Here is a 25,022-nt window from a genome sequence, read left to right as displayed (position 1 = left end):
TGAGCTCAAGGCCCATTACCTTCCTTTTTACTCCCACCCACACATGCACACTCACATTCCCTACGCCCACAACACACATTTTAATAGCAGACACAAGGAAAGCGGTGTCAAAACTCAACATAACCAAGCTCTGCTTCCAGTTTCTTACATTCTCTCCTTTCTGTTCTGTCTCTGAGAACTTCAACTGTTTATGATGAAACACAAAAAGCATGTCGCAGTTTTGCTTGGATTGGACTCTCATTATAAAGTGTTTTCTCTCCAAGCGCTACCTTGTTATCTTCATCAGCATTTTACCTTAATCAACCCCCCCCACCTCCATGTGACCTGCAGAAGCGGACACTTTTTTTGTCATTTGGTTCACATAAAGTTAAAGTGTTTCTTATGGAACGGCAAATAAATGCTCGACATTTTGCTGAGAACTTGCAGGGCCAGAGGCACTTTATTCTTTGTATACAGGGGAGCTCTACACTCCTCAAGGAGAACCATTTGTTATCTGTCCAAACTTCGGTGAGTGTGCTTGTTAACTGACCCATTGTTACACAAGAGCGTTCCAGGGCCGTTTGTTGCATCCCGGTTTTTTATTCCTGAGGCATGAAATTGTGATTACCATAGTGGGGCTCATCCATCTCGTTCTCTCATCCACACATACACAAACGCTAAACATCCGCATTTTTATTTAGCTTTCTCTCCCTCTACCCCTAGTTGTCTCATGATATACACACACACACACACACACATACACTCACTCACTCACTCACTCGAGCACACGTACAGCAACACACCCAAACACACAAAGAGCCGCCCACAGCTGCGTCAGGCCATCTCTCCAACAATCCAATCTGTTTTCTTTCCCATGATGTTTCCCATTGGCACAGAGAGGAGAAAATCAGATTTACTCCCCCACAGGGCCCATGCAGTTGCACCGATATGGAAAATGATTTCAGTGCTGCTTGAGCCCATAAACATTATTTTGGTCTCCCCTGTTAATGACACATTTCTTCCCAGCATTGTGAGTCTCACAGAGGAAGGGATGAGTGTAAGGGGGCGAAGACGGAGAGAGGAAGAGGAGGAAGAGAGGAAGAGGGGGGAGGAATCCTCCGGGGCCTCGCATATACAACAGGGGAGTACTTCACCCTTCAAACTGCATCCTGACATCCAAGACTTCTCTCACACTCTTCCTCATTCTCGCACACACACACACAGACACCGCTAATCAACCATGCAAGAACTTAAAATTGTCACAGCCTTCAAATAAACCCCCGAAAAGAAAATCAAAGCACAATGATATCCCTGCTGGAGAATGAGTGGAGTCAAAGAGGGATTTTTCACCTCTCTCTCTCTATCTAGCTGTCAACGTGATTCCGAACACACTGCATTTGGCTCCGGGGCTCAAAGCAGCCCCACTACAATTGTGTCATGCAGCCCACATATCTTTTATTGGTGGTACAGCAGACAATATAGCTCCCCCCTTCCTCCTCGTGAACACAGGAATAAAATGTGTACTTTTAGTGGTAAGTTACAAACACTCTCTGCCCGCGGCATGTTATCAGCGAGAGGAGCGCGCTGTAGCCTCGAGTCCTAAACACAAGTCATTTATTATGATGGTGTTAAAAAGAGACTCCAACAAGCCAATAGCGAGGCACTAAACCTCCCATTTGGCATCCATTAAAACCCATCTGCAGGACCAAATACGAGGGGGCGAACAGGAAATAGGCACGATAGATATGACTAGTGTCCTCCACTTTAGAATATTCTCTCACAGATCTCTCAATCTCCCGATAAAATAAAAAAAATAATATGATTTTCATGGTTCTCCTGTTCCACTGGAAAAATCACATGGAATGCTCTGGATCTGGTTTGTTTTACAGCTGATGACTGATCTGTCTAAATCCATTGGTTTTATTTCCTGGCCATGAGGACGGATGGGTGAGTAACGGCGGATTGCGTGCCATGTTTCAGCCAAAGCAAAAGCTCAGCCAGCGAGGTCAGGGACGCAGACAGGCCAGGTAGTGGGGGGAAAGTGGCAGATTAAAACACAAGCTCAGCGCTCTTCTCTCTAATTGGTCCCCTGTTAACTTTGAACTTAATTGGTTAATTGAGCTGCGGTTAGACTGGGCAGGTTTCCCCTCCCTCAGGGTGACCATACGGCTCCAGTGTTTCAGTCGGCACGGCCTGGCACAGGAGGTGGCTGCCTCTCCCTCGCTCCCTCTCTCTTTGAGCGTCCCACCGCTCCGGTGACGAGGAGTAATGGTGCCGCACAGGAGGCAGTAAAACCGTGTTTTGTGAGTGTGTTTTAGCAGAGATTGCACCCATGCACTGCACATATGCTTGTGCCACATCAAAGCCGCTCTTTGACTACCCGTTCCTGGGTGGTCTAAACCTCTCTTTTCTCAACCAGCGGTGCTCGATAGATAGGCTTTGGAAAAGTGGAGTGTGGACGTGGGTGGATGTTACCTCACCACAGGCGAGTGTGTTCTGTTGAAGTAACTTTGCCTTGGAGGAGACATGAGCGGCGTGAGGAGGCAGAATAAAAGTGTGGTGCAAAACATACACAGATAAACACACAGATAAACCCCACAGGCGTCACATTGCTTGCGTCTCTCCTCTGGATGTATAACGATACCCACAACACCACATAAATCTGCAAGCAGCTCCATTCAACAGGGCAGATTTTGCCTGCTGTCTTCCCTTTTTCACTTTCATCCCCTCCTCGCCCCCTTGCTCCTTCAAGCCCCATCACTCATTCCCCTTCTCAGTTTCCCCTTTCCGTCCTCACACCCTCTCCATCATCCCGCCTTCCCCCTGCTGCTCAGCTCCATATTTCTATCCTCTCTCATCACCTCACTCTCTTCCCTCAGTTGCCATCATCCGCATGTTTTAAAATGGAAACACTTTCTCTTCATTTTTCAGCTTTTTAAAAAACACTTTCCCCTCCCACACTCGCTCTGTTTCTCTACTCTCGTCCGTTCATCGTTTTTCCTGAGGCCTGGGTGGGTAATGAACGTCTTGTTTTATGAGGAGTCACAGGTTGACCCCTCCCTCTGTCAGAACCGCACATAAATCAGCGTCCCAGCATTCAAGTGGCAACCAGGGCTTGTTGGAATGTCCTGTTCTCTCTTGTCCTCCCATCCTCTCACTCCCTCTGCGCCTCCTTTAGGTCACATACAGCAACAGTGGACTTGAGCGGCCTGGTTGAGGAGACTGCTAGTTGTCCTTTGCGGTCTCTCGGATTGGCCTGTAATATGATAAAAGTCCTGGAGTGATGCGTGTGAGAGAAACAGAAGGCAGCCCCCTGCTCTGGCTTCTATCCGTCTGATGTGTCCTGTCAGAGGCTCAGAGACAGAACAGTGCAGATAACGGAGGCGAGAGCCGCCGTGCCAGCCAGCCAGTCCAAGGTCTCTCTACAACCCTGAATATAATTTGCCATTGGTTCACAAGGGGAACAAAGGAGTTTCATTCTTGCAGCTTTTAGCCAAGACAAATGCTAGCTTTCTGTTCCGATAACCCACAGACATGGCTGGGGGAGGCACCAAGTAGCCAAGGCTAAATGATATACAGTATTACCTCGTAAAGAACACGCTGTACAATCACATGTGCATCCCCTTGACTTCTACTGCTGCAAACCTCGGCCATAAGGACAGTACTCCAGTTGGCCAATACCGGTACTATACTCTTTCCCCACTGTAGCGGACTACGAAGTCAAGTGCGTGCAAGGTCAGCCAAATCACACAGTAAATTCTTTCATGAAATGCATGTGACAAACTGGGCCTTAAAGCTGAGTTATGTCTCCTGACCACTGACACTGGTCATCCATGGAATGCTGCTGCCGGGGTCTGTTCGACATCTGCAGCAACACACTTGAGCAGAGACGAGTAAAATTAGGAGCATTTCCTGCAATCTGCACGGAGGAGAGAAGGTCATCTTCATCCGAACGCAAACAGATGAAGTGTGACCTAGAGCAGGGCAGCCATAAAAAAAAAGCCTCTCCTCTCCTCCAGCTGAGCAGAAAAGGCACAATCCAAGGTCAAAGCAGGGAGGGGGTGGTGTGGGGGTAGGGTGGGGCCTGAGGCATGGGTGGGGGGCGGGGGGGGCTGTATTATCTTGATCAACAGCTCATGGCTTGTCTGTCCGGTTGGTTGGCTGCATAGCTGCCATTGCAGTTGTCCATCTCCCTTTGCAGTGATCACATCTAGGCAGCTGGACAGGTGGGCAATCACGTGTTACACCCCCCCGACACACACACACACACACTTTATTTGTCTGTAGGTCATATTCAGAAATGGCAGCTAGGAGGAGGGAGGCCTAGTGGTGTTACAAGAGGCTTGCACCATCTGATCGAAGTCAACAGATGTGTTGCAGCTGCTCGTTTCGGTTTGCCATAGCACATCCTCAAACACACACACACATGCACAGATACACAATCGCTGAAAAAGACACAAAAATACCACAAGCTCATACATACACACACATTAGTGGGATGAAAATTAAAATCATATATTTTCTAACTGGACATGTTCAATAGCACTACTGGCTGTGTTTTGGTCTCAAATAAAGACCCCAAGTCCCAGAGCAACCATTAAACTGACTTTGAACAGTGTGCCTACGAGCGCACATGTTGGCTTTTCTTATTTTTCTTTAATATGTGCTTCGCTCTGTCGGCCATAAAACATGTCAGCACTTTCACGTTGGGTCGGAAAGGCTCTGCGGCTACGTGATGGGCCCCTAGCGGTGAAATGGTTTTGAAATGTGCGGACAGAAGGCAGCGAGTCTTCGCTGTGGATTTAAAGCGAGGAAGCACAAGGAAGATGAAGAGCAGAGAAACCTCGGCTGGGTGTCCTCATATGCAGGGGGAGAGCAACAGCTTTCAGCAGGTTATCGCAACGCCAGTGGAAACCAAAGCTTCGGTCTAGATCTGGCAGGGGCCATAATGTAGCGAGAACGGGAGGCAGAGAGGGACGGGGAGAGGCAGGGGAGGGAAAATAAAGAAGAGTTATTAGGGTGATGTGAGGCAATGAGGGGAAGAAGGTCTAGTGAAATGTTTTGACAAAGAAAAATAGCAAATGTGACACAGGTACTTAAACAAAGGTTTGAAAACCAAACCACGGTGATCTATCTTTTGGATCCTCTCTCCTTTGCTACTCTTTTTCTTTCTCTCTGCTAAGTTTGACACAAACACACACACAGTGATCGCAGCTGCAACTTCCACAATCTCCTTCACGTAAGCCTGCAGGCAGAGCTCGTCTCATGACAGTCAGACTGGTCTCCTTCGCACGCCAGGTTGAACAGTGTGTTGAGCCAAGTCCACGTCCTTCACCCAGATTACTGGGATCTTAAACATCCCATTATTTTTATGAGCTCACATGAACACACGAGGCAGCCTGGTAGTATTATTAGCCCACACTGGAACCAAAAGTCGAATGCACTACTGCTGCACGTATTAACGGTTATGATCGTTGCGGTGTGTCGGCATCAGCAGCCGCAGCTTTGACTGGTAGCACCATGCGACTCATTCCCTTGCAGTTCATGTGTATGTGTTTGTGTGGACTTGTGGTTTCTATCTCCTTACTGTATTTGCTCTGGCACAGTTCTATTGTGGGGCTGGGCTTTGCACTCCTTAGATAAGAGAGCAGATATGTCAACACCGAGTGCTGTGAAGGAGCCGCCTGGTCATGTTGACATTCTACAACACTGCTTATTTACTCTGACCACAGAGTCAAGCCATCATCTAGCCTACGATTCACTAATGACTGAGGGGCCTCATGGAGTGGAGCCCCCTCCTGGCTCTGCGTGGTAGTGGCACTCTGTAAGGTGACAAGAAAGATGAGGGGGGTGGGGTTAAGCAATGGCTTTAAAAAACCCTGAGTTTAAACCGGACCGATTCTTAAAAAAGGGTTGACGAATGCTTCCAACAACACACACAACCCTTTGTAGACTCCAGCAGCATGAGTCTGCATATTGAGCGGAGCTGAGCAGCCCTATCAGTAAAGAGCCAGCGGAGCAATCCATGCATAATTAGGGAAGGGGGGGGGGGGGGGTTAATTGACTTCTTTGAGAAAGATCCTGATTTCTATCAGCCAGTCCCATAATCATGTGAGCCAGGGCTCTCATTAAGCCCCCTCCCTCATTTATCTCTCTTCCCCTCTAACCCTTTGCTCTTTCCCTCCCTCGACTCCCCCCCCCCCCCCCCCCCCCCCCACCACCCCCCAGTTTGAAAGAGGGTGAAACCCCGACTGCTCCCGCTGTGTCCTCAGCGGGCCAGGAAAGGGTGAGGCAGATTTACAGCTACCACCTGAGTGAGTGAGGTGCATGCTGGCACACAAACACATGGCGAGCACACACTGGCTAGCACACAAATACACACACGGTAAAGCTCCAGACAACAGTTGACCTGACTGTGACCCCAGTGCAGTAATGTACTGGCTAGCAGGTATTAGCAGTATTTGTTGCTGTGGCTAGAAATGTTCTGCACATACAGTCACAGTGTTGCAAGTCAGACTCAGACGCAGTGTGTTCTTTCTCTATTTCCAACAATAACACTCAGACAGCAATACAGCAGGAATGACACCAAAACAAGTGCTTTGAATTATTTACAGGCAAATGTATACACGGTCTAATGACACGCATCCTTACCACAAACAAAGTACATTAAGCTAGAATGTCAACACGCCTGCGTAACGTTCAACTATGAATATTTACAAAAACATATCCACAAAGAGATGCCTTTTTATGCAGCGTGATTTTAAACAGATTCAGACAGAAACCAGCTCCCTCCTGGCTTCCCTCCTTTTCTCATCCCTCCCTCCCTCCCTCCCTCCCTCCCATATCCCTTTCTGTTCTTTGGGAGCAGAGGAAGATTTCGGGAAAAAAAATCCACTGAGAGAGAGAGTGAGAGAGAAAAAAAAGGATGACGTGGAGAAAAGAGATGAAAAGTGACAAATGAGAGATTTCCTTCACAAGCCCATAAATCAGTAGACGCGGGTAGGGGCAGTGTGAGGCCTCCCTCAAAAAGCCAAACTTCTTTTTTTCTTTCACAGCCAGCGCTAACCACCCCTCTTGATTTACACGCACACAAACACACACCTACACAAACATATGTGCAAACTTGCATACACAAGAACACACAGTTTCTCCCTTCCTCTTTGCACACTCTCCCAGATGGTGTGTACTGGAATGGCATCCCTTTTGCTCTCTACCAATCTGGTTGTGGTGCAGAGGCCTGCCTGACTGGCACAGAAGCACATCTCATAAAATCACTTACACTTAAGAGTGGCGGATGGCTTGAAAGCGGCGTGCCTTCAAACCAGCCCTGTTAAAGGGTGCACGCACACGCGCTGAAATAAATCCCACTCGTTCTGTCACATAAAATGCAAAGGATGGAGGGCCGGGGGAGGTACAGCTGCTACTTCAGGTAAGCGGGACAGGCAGACGAGAGAATATGAGGGAATTGAGATCTTCAGAGCATTTGCTGTATGCACGCAGTGGGGTGCCACACACTGGGCAAGGATGGGGAAGAGCTGAGGCACCATGCTGGGTTTGGAGGTATCTGCTGAGTTGGTGGGGATAAAAAGGAGTGAGCAATGGGAACAACTGTCAGCAGCTCCTTTTTTTTTCCAGCACAAATGTGTTTGTGCGACTGAATGTGGACTATTGTTGGATGTGAGATTAAATAGCACTGCCGTTAGACTGGACATATGTGCTGTGTGAGGAAGGCGGTGGCTACGGTGAGCTGGGAAGGCTCAGTCAGTGCGGAGAAACTTGAGCCCTGTGTGGGACGGTCCCAGAGACTGGTGGATTGATGGAGATCCAAAAGGACTTAGGATCTGCTTTCATTCTGAATGTTCGCCATCTGCTTGGCTGGAAAGAGAACCTACGAAGCTGGAGAAAGCTCTGTCAACTGACAGATGAGACAGTAAGCCTAAAAGTGTGTGTGTGTGTGTTGTGTGTGTGTACTTTTGCAGACAGTGTGTCAGTATTGATCCTCAAAGCAGCTCCACTTTCTGAAAGAAGATCTGTCAAATGGGAATACACACATTTACCCACACATACAAAAAATTACTTTAATACATCGCAGACCTTATAGCTCAAAAAACCCTCTAATATAAGAGACATCTGCAGTGCCATCATATGTTCCAGTACGCCCAACCGTCCCCTCCTGCCCACGCAGCTGCAAAGTTTACCACCATACCAGAGGTATTGATCCATCCAGTTTCCATGTGTGCAGACGACTCCGGTCTGGCAAGCCCCGTTACCACGGATGACCACTTCTCTCCTCATACTTCAATGCTCTGTCACACATTAGCGGGGGAAGTACAGACACATCGTCCACATCGACAAAATAAACTCAACACATTCTTGTTTCGTTTCCTAACAACTGCTCACAAATCCACATGTGTACAATCAGGCCCATCCTTGAGCAACCGCGGTCTTCTGCTGACCTCTTGCATGAAAACACATTCCCTTCAATCGTCTTTGAAACACTCCAACCCATCTACGACTTATGACTAACCCAGGATGTCGGCAACAGCGATGAACACCAAAAAAATCCTGTTATTTATAATACCGTTATTTGAAGGCTGTCTCTGACCCTCTGACCCCCCCAGAGAAACTGCGGGACATCTGCATTGCTTCGGTCTCGTAAAAAAAAAAGACATAACATGGGCATAATGTCCTGATGAAGAAACAGCCGATACACGCTCGTAACTATGGTCCCATATGCTGGGAACTTGATGTGATTTACAGCACTCGCCAGCAAAACAGTGAACCACAGCTTCTTGTAAACGGGGGCGTCGGCACACCTGAGAACAAGCTGTTCCACAAGCAAAAAAAATAAAGATTCTGCTTCTTAAATCTCTTACCTGCTTATTTATGCAGCAGATTATAGTATACTGCTGTATAAACCAATCGTTGTGTGATATTATTTTGATTGCTGTCACAGATACTGTATATTGGCTAATCAGCGTTGTAGCTGGAGCATGTGGATTTACTGCATCCCCGCAGCAGCCTCGTGCACAAGTGCAGAAGACAGAAATGGATGGAATATAAAACGCTCAGGGCTGAGGTAGAATTAGGCACCTGCATCAACCCCCCGTCCACCCCCACACGCTGCCCTCTCAGCTGCCTGCCACTCTTGTATCCGCTCTCACTCCTTTCATACAATCTCTCAACAACGCAGCTCCTTTGATTGCGCTTTCCCGTGGGCATACACTCACAAATACAACACATGCGTACACAAAAAACCACACTTCTTCTTCCTCACTGCTCAGAGACAGTTGCGCCAGCTGAGTTTTGATTGAGGAAAGAAAAGTTGTCCGCACTACAAATAATGACAGGCACTCAAGAAACAAGCAGAACACAGTTATCGCATAGAAAATACATACACACAAACACACACACGTATGCAAGCAAAATGCATAACGCACAAAAACACAGGAACCCACTCTTACAAGCAAGAGTAATCACACAGGCAGACACCCACTCACAGAAAACACACACACACACACACACACATGCACACACACACACACCCTTCCATTATGCTGTATAACCAAAAGGCATTCAGCCATTTCAGCAGCATTCTGAGAGCCAGCCAAGTGAGAGGTCTGTCAGTGCATTAGCCAGCATGTAATCATAGCCCAACCTCACTGCAATTAGAAGTGGTTCTAATTCTTCACTGGAAACGCTGCCTTCTCCCACCGCTAATAGTTTACTTTACTCCAACAGCTGACAGACCAGACCCTGCCTCCGAGTCCCGGCTTCCTCAACTCACACACATGCACAGACACACCCAGAGCTGTAGCTTGTCTGTCAGCGTGGGAGATCAAAATGGATCCTGGGAATAGTCCCCTGTCATGTCCCACTTGTGGCACATCAATCCCATGAGTCTTTAGGCCGTACCACAGTTCACCTGCGCAGCGGAGCTCTGAGACTTAAGGCCTCCTCTCTCTTACTTTACCAAACACGACAGAGAGAAATGACAGTGAAATCATGAAACAACTGCAAAAATAAAAAGCTAAGAGCAACTGAGGCCTCTCTGTGGATGAGGCAGGCGTGTGAGTGGAGGGTGGCGAGATAGTGCTGGGGAAACATTAGCTAATGAAGACTGAGGAAGAGGGAGCTACACTGATGGTTGCTATTAGCCTGTGAGCCGGTGCACTTGGGTGTCACTTCAAAGCTTTCTCCACTATTAATCAGAGGCTATCCCACCCTCCAGCGAGGGCCCCGCTGGCTGTGCCGCTAACTACCCCCCTCAACATCAACACAATGGAGCCATCATTACGGCCGTTACGCTACGCCTCGGCCAGACAGCGCACCTTTATCTCGGTATACACGTTACATACTTGCGGCCAATTAATTTACCTGCCATGTCTCAGAGTAAAGGGGGGGAGGGTGAAGGAGTGTACGCAAGCACACGCTGCCATTATGGAGCTGTTTATGTATTTGGGTGGGGGATGGGAAGCACCTGGCTCAGGTTGCACACAGCAGGCTTTGCATTTGGCCTTGGGGGCTCTTCATGAAAACACCTGCAAGAGGCTGCAACCTGTCAGGCCTATAGACCCAGCACAGGCCCAACCCTGCCCCGCTCCGGCTCTCACCTGACATCCCGAGGCAACCAAACAGCTCCCAGACAGACCACACCTCTCTCTGGACCCCCCCCCTGGCAAACAACAGCCACTCAGCTTGATATTAGTCACCAAGCTTGAGGATTAACCACTGCACTGGCCCTGTCCCTTTAATACTATATAAATTTAATACTATGGATAACAACAACAACTTTCATCCTTTTGTTTTGACTGCTGTGATGGACAGCATTTTCTGCCAGGTCAAGGCAACAGCCCGTGGGGCAGGGGTGAGGAAATTATATCGGGGCGATTGTCATCTGAATGTTTCTAATGGGGAAAATACATCGCCTTGTTTGCCATTACTTGCTTCTCTTAAATTTGCACATTCATGTAACATGAGGATGAGAGGGCTTACAATACAAGACACTCTCCCCTCCCCCCATCTCCTGTTGTACTGTACTGTGAGCCTGCAGACTGTAGCGGTGCTGAGGGGATGAGATAACCGTTCACCATTGTGAGAAAAGGCTGTCAAAGCTTTGTTTTTTTTTTTTCCCTCGCTCTCACTTCTCGCTCTCTCTCTCTCTCCATTTCTCTCCCTCTCTTTCTCTCGTAAGAATATAAAAAAGCTGGAGCAGCAGTTGCAGAAATAGTCCTGTTTCTATAATTAGATGTAAACAGACGAACCAGACTCTCAAGCTTGCTCTGTCCCACTGGCCCCACAGCCTCCTGGGAAGCAAGATGTGTGAGTGTGTGAGTGTGTGTGTGTGTGTGTGTGTGTGTGTGTGTGTGTGTGTGTGTGTGCCTTTGTATTGCATCTGCTTGCAATGCACCAGTAAGTGTATGACAGCATGTGACAGTGTGCATCTAGTCTTGCCGTCGTCATCCTCTCTTTCTCTCTGTCTGTCTGTCCCTTTATTGTGCAAACACACAAACTCACCCCAGTCCCCCCCTCCCCCACATCCACCATGGGGTAGGTCAGTGGTTGTACATAGCGAGCAGAGAAAGCTAATGCATGCGGCACCGGCAGACAAACACACATCTGTTGCTGAGGAGCCAGTCATTTGCCCCAGATCCTCGGGACACATACAGTATCAGAGAGAGGAGGCAGTGTAGCCTAGTGGTCACATCAGGCAGAGGGGACCAAATGAAAAAAAAGAGGGATAAAGGGACAGAAACAGGGAGGACATTGAATGTAAAAGAGAAGGGGGAGAACCACAGGGAGGAGTGGATAGGGTACAGACGTGGATCTTTAAAGAGGGATCATGTACATGAAAGATTCTGTATTGTAAAACATGTGATTTGACCCCTCCCCCAAAAAACAGGAGGAGAGGGGTTTCATTATAATAAAACAGAAGAAATCCATGAGAGAGAGTGCAAGAAGAAAAATAAGAAAGAGAGAGCAACAAGTCCCCTTTGGATTGAGGACGAGGCAGCTGGTTGAATTGTCCCGAGAGACTTATTAAAATGGAATTCCTGATGCTAATCTTTGTTTTCTCACAAAAGGGCTGACACATCCTTGAGAGGCATACTGCATGTATATTTAATGACAAATCTCTGCATATATTTAGCAGCACACCTCATTGTTTGGTACCGCGTGTCGCCACCGCCCGCTGCACCGCTGACAGTCACCGAATCGTGGCCCATTATTTGAGTTTATCTGCTCTCACTCCTGGCCCTCCCAACACATTTTGTGGATCATAGTCAGCCAAGTGAAAACGGGGGAAGCTCAGAATAGACAAAATATGGAGAAACAAGAAACAAACAGGAGAGCAGAGAGGAAGAGCTGCACAGGAACAACCGCAGAGTTGTATTTCAAAACAAATCCTGACATTAATAACAAGTTAAACCCGATTAATTTGCGCATCTGCGTTGAAGCTATGCTGTAGGTAAGCACGTAGCGCGTGGCATTCATAGTTGTGCGTAGGTGTGTGTGAGTCACGCTGCAATTGCACCGCCAAAACACGAGTGGTGTTAGAGTTTCTATGCTGGCTTTTCGCGTCTTCAGGTTTTCTTCAATGTCAGAACAATGGCGATTGTTACTAAGCAGATCATGTTGGGAGCTGATAGATGTTGAAGAGCAATTCATTTTTCTAAAAGAACTGCACCGAAGAGAAGAAAGACGTCATCCGTGTTCGTTCCTTCAACTCAAAAATGGCGGCGAGTCTGTTGATGTTACCAGGCAGACCAATCTCAGCGGTCTGCAACGCCTTGACGTATCTTCCATTTTTTGGGGAGGTGCTGGTCAGGGTACGGCGTAGGGCTCTGCATAGGGTACATGTCTACACATAGGCTACAGCTTTCACGCAGAAACAGGAATTGGGCTTTAGTGCTGCAGCAGAAACGTCAGCCTGTTCTTTGTAGAATTTTGCAGACACACACACACCCTGTACGTTCAACTGTTAAATAGAAAAATTGTGATATAAAATACAATGTTTATGTGCACCATTAGTGCAGCACAGTTGGCTGCTGTGAACGCAGCACACAGTGGAACTGCCACACGAGCTGCATCGTGAGCATGATATCTTCAGCAGATCCCGCAGGGACAGACTCAGACGTTAGAGGGTTAACAATGCACCTGTCTAGGCCTCACAGCCAACCACAGGGTGCCGTGGCTGCAGTGGGGCGGGGGGTGTTGTCTGGAGAACGCAATCCAGGATTCACACACGCACGCAAAAAAACCCACTCACCCAAACAAAACCACACACACACCCATGTGCATTCAGGATTGTCGCTGACCACAAATCTGCCAACAACAATAGGGCAACGGTCATTTTTTGTTCTTTTCACTGAACGATTACAATAATAAATCTGAAATTAAAAAACAAATAATCTGGATTTTCTGCTTGAGCCGTTAATAATGTCTAACAGCTGTCACATGCAATACAGCCCTGCGCTGAGGTGGGCCTGGGGCTGCCTGATGAGAAGCAGCCTGATACTGGGAGGGAGAATGAGAGGGAGGGGTGGGTGAGACAGAAGGAGAGAGAAAAAGAGCAAAACCAGGGGGAGAGATACAAATCACAAACAAAACAGCAGTGGCTGACTTTGGGTAAATTAATCAGTCTATTCAATCTCACAACAATATATTTTTGTTCCAAATACTTTTTTTTGTTTGGACGGGTGTGCACGTTTTTTTGTCATGCAAAGCGATCAAATGATTTTAGCCATGTCGGACTCTTCATTCAACTTCTTACTTCCTCATATTGAGTGTTTCAATAGATGGGAAGTTTTTGAAATCTAATGCCCTGAAATCCGATACAGGAAGGTATTACCCTGCCCGTCGCTCTCACCCGTGGGTCTCCTTTGTGTTTGTCCTGTGTACACGCCCCGCGCTCGAGGCAAGGGCTCTGTGGCACCATGCCACACGGTGAAGTGTGGGTGGCGGTCTGTTTGAAGAGCCCGTCTCTGTGGCAGCATGGCCACTCGCTGGCCAAAATCCTCAAAGGCAAACCCCTAATTTTTTGTTTCTTTTTTTTCTTTCTGTGGACAGTTTTGCTGATGAGCAGAGAAATGCAAAGAATAAAAAGATGATGAAGCCTTTTATCTGAAATCAAATCCGTCACTTTTACCTGAATGTGTGCTCAGATAACAGATGCTCTCACTTTTTTTTATAGTATATATATATTTTTATATTTTTGGGGGGTAATTGGACATTAAGGCAAATTCTGGGGCTTGCCAAAGTTTTTTTTATATGCATGATTGAATTCATTCAAAACACAGAGTGTGTTACCCTTGTAACCGAAACTATTTGCAAATATGGAAGGGACATACCCTTTCTGAGAGGGCTGACCTTGCCATGGCAAGTACAGTGGGAGCGTCAGGGGAAGGTGACAGATGGCGGCAGCATTGGGCAAGGTGCTATTTCAGCCAGGTGTAGGAGGCCAAGCAACACCTCCACTATTCAGGGGCTCTTGTGACATTGCGTCTGAACTGTGTCATCTCACAACAATCCACAAACGAGCCCAACAACAGGCCAAGGTTCTCACCCTGTTTTGCAGTGCTGGACAGGAGAGGGGAGGGAGGGAGAGCATGAGGCTGCAGCCAAATGTAACTTGGCCTAAGACCCACGTTCTGTCACTGCACTTCCACCACAGTGGCTCCTGGATACAAGAAGCTCTTTAATGTAATATTTAAGAAGGGTTATTCAAGATGTCAGGTTTTTTTTTTGCTCAGGTAAGCCTTGTGAATTTCTCTCTCCAAATCCCCCCAAACGGTTGCATTTAAAAACAACGGACTGACACAGGCTTTCGGTGTAGTCCTGAATAATTACTCTGAGCATGCAACACACCCTTGTCACCACTCTTGTCTAGGGTCAACAAGAATGGGGGGGGGGGGGGGGGGGGTACGAACTGTGAGTGCTCACAACACAAGAACTACAAGGCTAAGAAGAAGCAACCCTTCCCACAAACAACCCTCACCCACTCACTGAGGTTTATTCTTTTTAAGACCCTGGTTGTAACCAGCTCTTTGCGAACTCCGCCAAACACCTGTGTTTGTCTTTGAAGCGTCTTCCCAACAACCACAGACCCATGGGATGTTCCAGCAATGACATGTTCAATAAAAGTCTCAGTAAAGTTATTTATTCCCCTTTGGAAAAAAAAAACAGGAGAAGGCAGACAACACAGCTAACCTTTGAAGGGGGAAGCTGCTCGGATATCCAGCTAGGACATAAAAACCAAGGGAATGCCAGGGACATCCTACCAGAAAACAATAAAGGGGGTGGAAGGGACTGTTTTTTATCTTTAACAGCAGCCGTAAAAAACACACACAAAGCTGGGGTCTGCAACAATGGCCCGGAGCAGGGGAGGGTGGCTAAAACAGAAGTGGCAGGAAGACCACCTCTTCCCAGACACAAGGGTCTTCCTGTTGGAAAGAAAGGAGACAGAGAAATGGAGGGGAGGAGAGAAGGGGCCAGCTTATGGAAAGGGAGACACAGGAGATGTAAAGGAAGGGGAGGCCGAGTGAGCAAGATGACATAAAAATGACCTTTGATTACATGGGGTGTTTAGAGCAGTGCTCAGCCATGGACAGCCTCCGAACCCCCTGCTGCTTTCACACAGCCACACCTCAGCCAGAGCACACTGATCAGAACAATATGGCTGAAAGATGAGCCCCCAGCCATAAATGCCAGCAGTAAAGACAGCTCCACTGTGTCTCCTGTTCTGACACTATCCAACATCTGAATCCCAGCCTCACGGCCAAGTGAGGACTGTCTCCAACCCTGCACCGGAGCCAGCATGAGATAAAATTACTGTTTCAAAGTCCTTGTAAATGAACTGGCTGAATTAAACGGTAGAGTTAACAGGTCTGTGGGTTTCAGGGTTTCAGAAGGCATGTGCATAAAGAAGTTGCTCCAATGTCACATTCCCAAAACACGGTGCAAGTGTATAACATAAATCGACCACCTGACAAGCATTACAAATGACTGACTTGTAGTAGGTGAAGATGGACAGAGGCAAACGCACACTGACAGAATCTCTACCAGTGCTGGGGAACATGGCTCAGTGGACAAGACGGCAGGAATGCATGTTTTGCGTCTGTTGTTGCCTGATTGTAACCAATCTCACCCGTCCGAGCAAAACAAAGACAGTAAATTTCATTCCAAAATATGCTGAAACTCCGTAGCCCGGCGAGGAACAATGCCGGGGGGGGGGGGGGGGGTGTTGCAACCGCCATCACTCTTTTCAGCTGCGAGGGTGAAGGGTGCGCTCAACAATAAATACCTCTGCAAAGTCAGAGGAGCCCTTTCAAGGAGCCACATCAGAAACCTGCCTCTGAATGCATTTTTACATCAACCCTGAAATATTCATGCTCTTTCTAAAGTATTCATGTGAACCAGTGTGCAAGTTAGTCCCCGGGGGGAAAGTGCAGAGAAACTGAAGGGATCCAATACACTCTGCAAACAACAAGCTCAGTTGTGCTAATGTTGCTAGCATACAGGACACTTGAAGGGACACTAATGACCTGCGCTGTCAAGATGAGCAACATTCTGAGGCCAGTACATCCAGACAACCTACGAACATTTGACAGTTGTTTCATTGTACAACTGACCTTTACTTATATACAAAAAACTGCTGAACGTTAACACATTTGAAACGAATAGTTAATATTACACTTTTATTAAATTTAGACCTAATTAATGGAAATGGCTTTCAAAACCAAATTCCTTTTCTTGTGTCACAAAGATTACACATTTACAATATTCACTGTTTGGATGAATTACTGTCTTAAAAATATATGCCAGGAATAATTGTGAATTATGCCTCCTGTCCCATCCACCTTCTTGCATTATGACAAGCTTGACATTTTCAAATATAATTAAAATAAATCAAAGATTCAGCAGAGCGCAGTACCAAAATATTATTCTAACAGAGCCCAGCGGAGATTTAGAAATTATGTGAATTTATGTCAAATTATTCTCCATTATCCTCAATCAAACACCTGAAATGTAAAGATTTAACTCATTTTCCCAAATCTTGCGGATATTAGACAGACTTTGTCTCCAGTCACACCCATGTAACCGACGAGACTGGGGAGAACAATAAACCACCTGTGCTGCTCATTGAACAGTGTTGACATTTGGAGGGTACGTATTCATGTTGGTGCAGCGCAGCACTACAAAAGAAACACCAAATCTCGTTGGGTAAGCACCTGTACCCTGTAGCCAGCATTAGCCTTCATGCTCCCAACAAAACATCTTTAATAAAAAAAAAGAACACATATGGATGCAGGCACTGTGTGTGTGTGTGTGTGTGTGTGTGTGTGTGTGTGTGTGTGTGTGTGTGTGTGTGTGTGTGTGTGTGTGTGCGCTGCCAAAAGCAAACATGAATGGTGAGAGATGAATGGTGAACAGCGCCCATGAATTCTCCTGAATGACTAATTATACCTCATGCTCAGCACGGTTTTGCAGACAAATTCTGGATCCTTAGAAACACAATGAATTTGAAAATATCTTTGATTAGCCTGCCACAACACTGCCTGCAGTTTAATAAGATATTAAAAGATATAAATAAACAAACACACAAATAAATAAATAAATAAATAAATACAATGCAGAAAAACAAAAAAACTAAATTCAGTGATTGCTGTATTTAACCACCTACATCAACCACCTACATGTAGCCCACGGGATTCAGTTCTGAATTTTGCAGATACACTTTACATAAAATAACTTTAAAGAGCTTCGCTTTCTTTGCTTCCCAGTGACCTGCAGATTCCTCAACTGCCGCATCACAAACATGTGTTTTTAGAAGCTGCATTTACATATTTTCAAAAGAAAATGGTTCCAGAGGTGTAAGTGTTTGATGCAACCAATACGCCGCTGATGTCACTTATCTTATTTTTAAGCCTCTTTTGTTTTACATACGTGGACAAAATAAAAGCAATGACAGCATTTCGTGATCCAGCCCATCATCACAACATCTGTGCATATTTTTTTTACATGAAATTTAAGAAAAGCTTTAATTAGATCCAATAAAACATAGACACCAAATGTTGGCAAGGAAAATGATTAAAGGCATTACCAAGGATTTATTCTATTTCATTTTATTTGGAGGATTATTGTGACACCATTTGACTATACAGGTGTTTCTTTCAATGTGTCCACACCCTGATGGATTTTCAAAAACAGACACTATAGATTATTCTGTTCTCTGTGGACACAAATGTGTGTCCTTGTGTTTGTAATCGTGCACATTTGGGAACACAAGATTCACAAGTCTACTTGTTAAACCTGACTCATGCACTGTGAACACATTTGCACCCAGACACTTCCAAGCCCATGCACAGCAGGAGGATTTTCTATAGCAATGCTCGTCCTCCTATATCTACAACCTCCAGTCCACACATAGTAAACCCAACGCAGACCTGCTCCTCCAGCTTCTCCCCATGATTGCTTGTAGCTCTGGGTATGGCCCAGGGTTTTATGGGTAAGTGATGGCATCAGTGTGACTCGTATCAATTTTAACGTGAAGTGACAAAATCTCATTTTAGATTCAGCTGCATATAGCCAGTGGGAAACCAGTGCCAGTGTGCTCTGTCCAACTCCATACAGTGCAAACTGCAAACTACAACAGACTTCTAATGCCATTTTCAAATGCCATGGCATTTACCTAACTTATCAAATGGCTATTTGTTTAACTAAGACGCCTTTATTACCTTTAGAGATATTTAAGCTACAATTGTTGATTCAGCTTAATCAAAATTCCTCTGAGGCCTCGTGTAAATCAAATTTATTAGCTGATATTTGAATAGTGAAACTCTGTCAACAGCCACACCTGAGCGATCGTTTATTTAAAACACAGAGGCTCTCTTTTGTGCAAAAATAAATCAGCTTTGTGCTCCACCACACACGCAGGCCACAGCCCCTGCACGCTGAGAGACGCACAGGCACCGGTGTAAGGAAGGCATTGGAAACAACAGCCAGCGTAGAGGTAGATAAATGTTGCTCCAAAAGAAAACCATACATTTCAGTCTGTGCTCCATTATGTGACAAAACACCATCGTCGATGTTGGACTAACCTGAGTGCGGAGCCATTGGTATGTGCGAAGGGTAGTATTTCCCCGGCGGGAAGTGACCGGCGTGCTGCACAGAGCCGTGGCCCGAGGGAGCGATCCGAGAGGCGGCTCGGTGCACCAGGGCGCCCCGCTCTGATAGGAGGTGCGCCGGAGCAGCGAAATCCCGTCCTTCCATTCCGAGGAATGTTGAGTAATCCGAATTCCGGATGGGGCAGGTCAGGAAAATCAAATGCAACCCATATAATAATCCTTTCCTTCAGATCTATGTGTTGCATTCAGTCGACTGCAGGCTTATCCAGCCAAAAAAGTAGCCCCCGATCATATTTTCTGTCAAAAGGAGAAATTCAAAGCAAATGTCCATTATCAAGAAATGAAACAAGGAAAGCCCAGTTAGGAATTACACGCTGCAAAAATACTGACATTGCATTATAGCCAAGTCCTTTAGAGATGTCAGAGAAAACAAGTAATTAGTAGCGCTCCATTGCGTTTGGTTGTACCGGCCTTTCCTCTCGCGTCAAGGGTTCTTTTTTTGTGCGTAAAGGTGAAATCGCCTAAACGCTGATGCTGGAAAGTCACCGCGGATACAAACGAGCAGCGAGCTCGTCCTCAAGCCCAGTGAGCAGCCCCAGCTCTATCGATCAGCCTGGGATATATAGGCCTGACATGCATCATATGGAGAAGAGCACTTGATATTCCACAGACACACGCACGACGAGCACACTGGCGCACATGAGAGATGCATATTCTTTTTCTGGTTAATAAATAATACCCGTGTTACGTTTTATCCAAACACGTCACAGCGCTTGTCAGCTGTCACTCTGCTCCAAAAATCACATAATGAAATAAATAACCTATATATAGTTTTATGATTTTTTTTATTTTTATGCTGAAACAATCTTAATAAAAAAGCTGTTTGGTTGTGTTGGAGGCTGGAGAGTGTTGCAGTGTTTGGGTGGATTAAAATGATGGAACAGCCCACATCTCAAGGTGAACAACGCTGCCTGCCTTCATGCCTCCCTCTCCTCGTCCTATTGTTTCCGATTGATACAGGCGTTTTTCCCCCCCCTTTCCCATCAGCAGCACCCCCATCGAGATCTCAGCACATTTCACGTTCGTGGTCTTATATATGCAATGAATGCCAAATAGACAAGTTGTGCACCATCTGCAAACTAAAAAAAAAAGAACCCACTTTATAATGATGAATAAAAATAAATGTAGCGTCCATCAAAAAAATTGCATTATCAAATATAAAGAACGTTCACTTGTCATTTAATAAAGAAAGAAGAGAAATCATAGTGATAATTAAAATAGGAAAAGAATCATAATGTAGATTCATAACAGAGATGCTTCAGCTCCTGCAGACATGGACTCTCCCTCTCTCCCCCTTTCTCTATGTGTGTGTGTGTGTGTGTGTGTGTGTGTGTGTACGCTCGTGCACGTGTGTGTGTGTGCATGTGAATAACTGCACTCTCACTGCCTTGACCTATTTCAGGTCAGGTAATCAAATGGAGTATAGTAAATACATTACAGGCAGCATCCTCTGCCATGCCACAAAAATAGTATTATTTAGTCGAGATGGGGGGAGAGAAGGGGAGAGAAGGTGGGACTCGGTCTTATCAATTGAAATATAAAGTGGGATAACTTCACTGTAAAACAATTATATATATATATATGTGATTTTTGTCTTCAAGTGACAGCTTCAATGGTACTGATTAAAAACTAAAGCAGGCTAGCAGAGGGCAGCTTCATTTCGTGGATCAAATAAATAAAAATATACATGGCTGAGTTTTCTAAACACAGCAGAGACACACACACGCAGAGAGAGAGAGGGAGAGTGTGTGTGTGTGTGTGGTTAAATACTATAAATTCTCATTTTAGGGGACCTTAATTGAAGAGGACATTGTGGAGAGAACTCCAGCAAAATATAAATTTAAATAATACAAATTGAAATGTGTGAAATGCATATATATACTGTGCTGTGTGCGAGGATGAGCATATTCTAATCAAATAAAGGCAGTTGCAGCCTAAACACTATTATCTCCACATGGAGCCAGTTACAGCCAGAGCCCACAATTCAGAGCTGCGTAAAATCCCTCCACAGACTCCGGGACTAAATGTTATGAGGTGAGCAAACATTTATATGGAAAACGGTGAAGAAGCCTTGTTGCTGCATGTGTATCTGTGGACTGAGTTGAGATCCAGGGTGAATGGCCGCCCGTCAGGAGGACTGCCTTTGTCTCCACACTGAGAAAGTGCTCTGCAGTCGGCCATTACCTTCCCCTCGCCATGCTGTAGCACTCAGCCCCCTCTCTCTCTCACGTAGATCCACGAACAATCTCGTGTGTTCAAATATAAATAAACGCACATTTTATAGCACGGACACGATTTTTTTAAGGCGCGTATGTACATTCGTGGGAATTTAGTCGCAGTGGCGTAAAGGCTGAACCACCGTGGGTGTTCCTACTTCGTTTTACCCTTTAAAATGCGCAGATTGCTTCCTTCACCAGATAAACTGCATTTAAATTTAAAAAAATCTAATGATCGACGCCCTAATGTGATTCATTTCGCAGCTGCCGGTCTCACTCACAGGATCCAACCGAAAGCAGAAAGATAAATTAAATTACGCTGCGTCCGCCCGGGTCGCGCTGCGAGGCAGGCGGACCTCCGCGACCGTGCGAGCCGGCAGGGAGTGCACCTCGGCCGGGGCGAGAGGCAGCGTGTCCCACTGATCCCTCTCACTCTTTCTCCGTGCGAACAATTCCGCCTGGATTATTTTTTAAAGGCTTTTACAACGAGACTATAATCATTTTGTGCACCTCACTGCTAAATTTCTAATAAAAATATAAATGTCACCATGTTATTAAAGGCTAAAGCACAAATAGATAAATAAATATATGAATAGAACTGGTACGTTTTTTAATTTTAGAATAATTTAAGAAAACATGCACAAAATAAGTAGTTTATAGAAATTAAGTATTTTATTTAATGCATTGCCAATAACGTCATGACGATGACGATTATAATAATAATGTAATAATAAAAATAATAATTTAAGTGTGTGTGTATTTGGTCAGCTCGTTGTATTAAATCATTGTTTTTTTCTTCCACAGGAAACAGATATCCTGTTTTGTTATCCCAAAAACTGATGCCTCTGCACTGTCTATAGTGGACAGCTCGTCACACACAGCTTTCAGGCCCCTGTAATAATTTTAATGTAATGAAATATATAAAGTATATAAAAAAATGACTACTTACTGGTATGTTAAATCCTTGCATAACAATAAATTATAAAAACACAAAACACAGAGAGGGACGCTGCGAGGCCGAGTGCGCCCATTTAAAAAGAATCTCTGAAGTGGACCATGTGGCTCAGAGGGAGCTCCTACAGTATCTCCATCTGTGGCTGTGCAGGAGCCCGCTGGTTCGGTCTGTGGAAGCGGTGGGACCGGGGCTTCCGGCCTGGCTGGATCGCGGCTCCGATCTCCGAGCAGCGGTTTCTCTCCCGGTGCAAACTGCGCACCTCGCTTCTCAGGGGCAGGGTAAACACGGCCTCCCATTGGTCGGATACCTGCATGCCCAATGAGCTCGTGTCGCCCGCCAGGGGACACGCAGGGCTCCGATTGGCCGCCAGCGCGGGCCAATGGCGCGCCGGCTGGAGACACTAAACAGAGCAGGAAGCGCCAGATTTAAAGCACGAGTCGGTGTGATGCTCTCACAATGGAGCTCAGTGCAGCCTCAGCCCAGCTTCAAAATGCACCGCAGATAACGCAGGGTCCACGGGCAGCGGTCATAGCAACGTAAGCACGAAAATACTATGGTCAGAACTGCGTTTGAGTTGTGTGCAGACCCCAAATGTAAGTTATATTGGCCGAATGTTCCAAATAGAAATGAAAAAGAAGCATAAAAGATGCATAACAAATTACATAACTTCATTTCATATTCCTTACACATAAGTATTGCATTAACTTATTACTTAACTGATGCCTTTTTTTGACTTTTGCTGCTGCAATATTGCACATTTTCCCATCGTAAGTGTAATAAAGGATTATTTTATCTTAAATTATGTATGTAGCACTTTTCAAAAACAAAGTTTCAAAGGGCTGGACTATAAAGCCGAATCTCAAGAATCCAAAATTCAATTTAACAAAATAAACAAGATGAAAATAAAAGATAAATATTAACAGTTAAAAATAAGCCATGTGATCATCTTGAGAACAGATTTAAAAGAAGCGACTGTTGCCCTGAGATCTCCAGGCACGGGGTTCCAAAGTCGCGGGGCAGGGGCAGCAAAGGAAACTGTTAATCGGGCCCTTTTGGAGGATCTCAGGGAGCGTTCGGACTGATGGGGGTTAGAGAGTCACTTATATAGGCTACTTATATGATAGTTAATAAAAGCCTTAAGTCTGAACGCATGGTCAAAAATATATGCCTACACCAGATCATGTTTTGAATACATCTTTGTTTTGATATTTCAATGACAAAGATTCATGATTCCCCAATGAATGGGTAAAAAACAAAATTCAAATATTTTCCTTCATGACATTTGCATAGAAATGTACACACAGCTCAAACATATGAAGAGAATTAAAGAAATAATGAAGCTGAATAAATTGTCCTATAAAACAGTGGTGGCCTATCTCTCTTTTACAGATTAATGGCTCTATGTATATTTCATTTTAAGTTAACAATTCAGGGCATTTATAGTCCACATTAAACACTCACTATTCTTGTGTCTATATATTTTTTTTTCTTCCTTCTTCGTTTTTTTTTTTTTTTTTGGCAAATGCTTTCGGAACCAATTTCTTGAAACTCTGAATCAGACAGACAACACTGTGATTCCAATACCCCCCCCCCATGTTATTACTATGGACTCTGGTTATTACATTATGCTAAATGTTTACAAATGACCCCCCCCCCCCCCCCCCCCCACTCCACCTTCTTTCTGCATGTGCGCTTTTGATTGGCTGGCGCGGTGCCAGCGCATTGTCAGTCACCGAGTGTAAACAAGACTCTGATTGGCTGTTGGCCAGTCCGCATTGGGCTGTCTTGAAAAAAAAAAGGCAATAACTGGCCCTGCGGTTTCAAGGCGTCCCGGGTTAGATGATGAAAGGGGGATAAAAAAAAAAGAAGAGACGGTTTCCAGGCGCCCCAAAGGCGGACCCCTATTGGCCCTGAAGCCATATGAGTCAAGCGTGAATCAAAGGGAATACTGCAGAGAGGGAGGGGGGGAATTATACGTTGGATATTTAAAATAATCGAGGTTAGTTTTCGGACAACACGCGACGGACGGCGTTAATGAAAAGTTGCGAAAGCGAGCGGAACGAGCGCGTCGGGTTACCGGCTGCACGTGAGAGTTGAACGGGGGAGAACACTACGATCGTCCCGCCGAGGAGAAAATCTGCACGGAGCGTTTTTAAACCGTGTCTGCATGAGGTTTGTCTTTGCGGTGCTGCTGCGTTCAAATTACAGTCACACTAGTGATAAAGAACACACTGCATTTAGTTTTTTTATGGTGCATTTTTTTTGGACAAGTAGCAGTCCTGTTTGTAATGGTGGCCGTCCAGTGAATTCAGATGAGGCTGTGAGAAGCTTGCATGGAGCCAGCAGAGGTTGATCTGAACATGAAGCAGCCACTCTCTCATGCACAACACATTTTCTTTTTTTTAATTCTATGTTTATTTTATCAGGATAATAAAGAAGTTTCCTCATTTCCATCTTTTTTATTTATTTAAACTCACAGTGACGTTTTGTTGTAATTTTTTCCCCCTGCAAAACATTTTTTGGGCAAATGTTGCTTTTAAACAACAGATCATATAAAAACAAATCAGCCCATCAAAGTAGGGAAATTATGGTAGATTATTACCACTTTTTCTTTCTGTGTGTGTGTTAGTGCTCCAAGACCCACAGCTGTTTTTTTTACATGGCCTGGCAAAATTAATTAGAAATGTG

General features: G+C 45.5%; 1 protein-coding gene across 9 annotated transcripts in view; it reads right to left on the bottom strand.

Annotated features, from left to right (window-relative positions):
- Positions 1-22,598, bottom strand: part of LOC109634322 (BAH and coiled-coil domain-containing protein 1) — a 65,767-nt gene extending 43,169 nt beyond the window's left edge. For all 9 annotated transcript variants that reach the window (XM_069525421.1, XM_069525424.1, XM_069525422.1 and 6 more), the window contains exons 1-2: positions 22,329-22,598; positions 19,077-19,400 (exon numbers count right to left, since the gene is read on the bottom strand). In XM_069525421.1, the coding sequence (XP_069381522.1) occupies positions 19,077-19,248 (172 nt within the window). In that variant the 5' untranslated portion in view covers positions 19,249-19,400; positions 22,329-22,598. The remainder of the gene's footprint in view (positions 1-19,076; positions 19,401-22,328) is intronic.
- Positions 22,599-25,022: the final 2,424 nt, after the last annotated feature.

The sequence above is a fragment of the Paralichthys olivaceus genome, chromosome 5 (assembly GCF_024713975.1).
Source record: "Paralichthys olivaceus isolate ysfri-2021 chromosome 5, ASM2471397v2, whole genome shotgun sequence".
NCBI lineage: Eukaryota > Metazoa > Chordata > Actinopteri > Pleuronectiformes > Paralichthyidae > Paralichthys > Paralichthys olivaceus.
The sequence above is the reverse complement of the archived record's forward strand: the minus strand, read 5'-3'. Positions and strand labels throughout refer to the sequence as shown.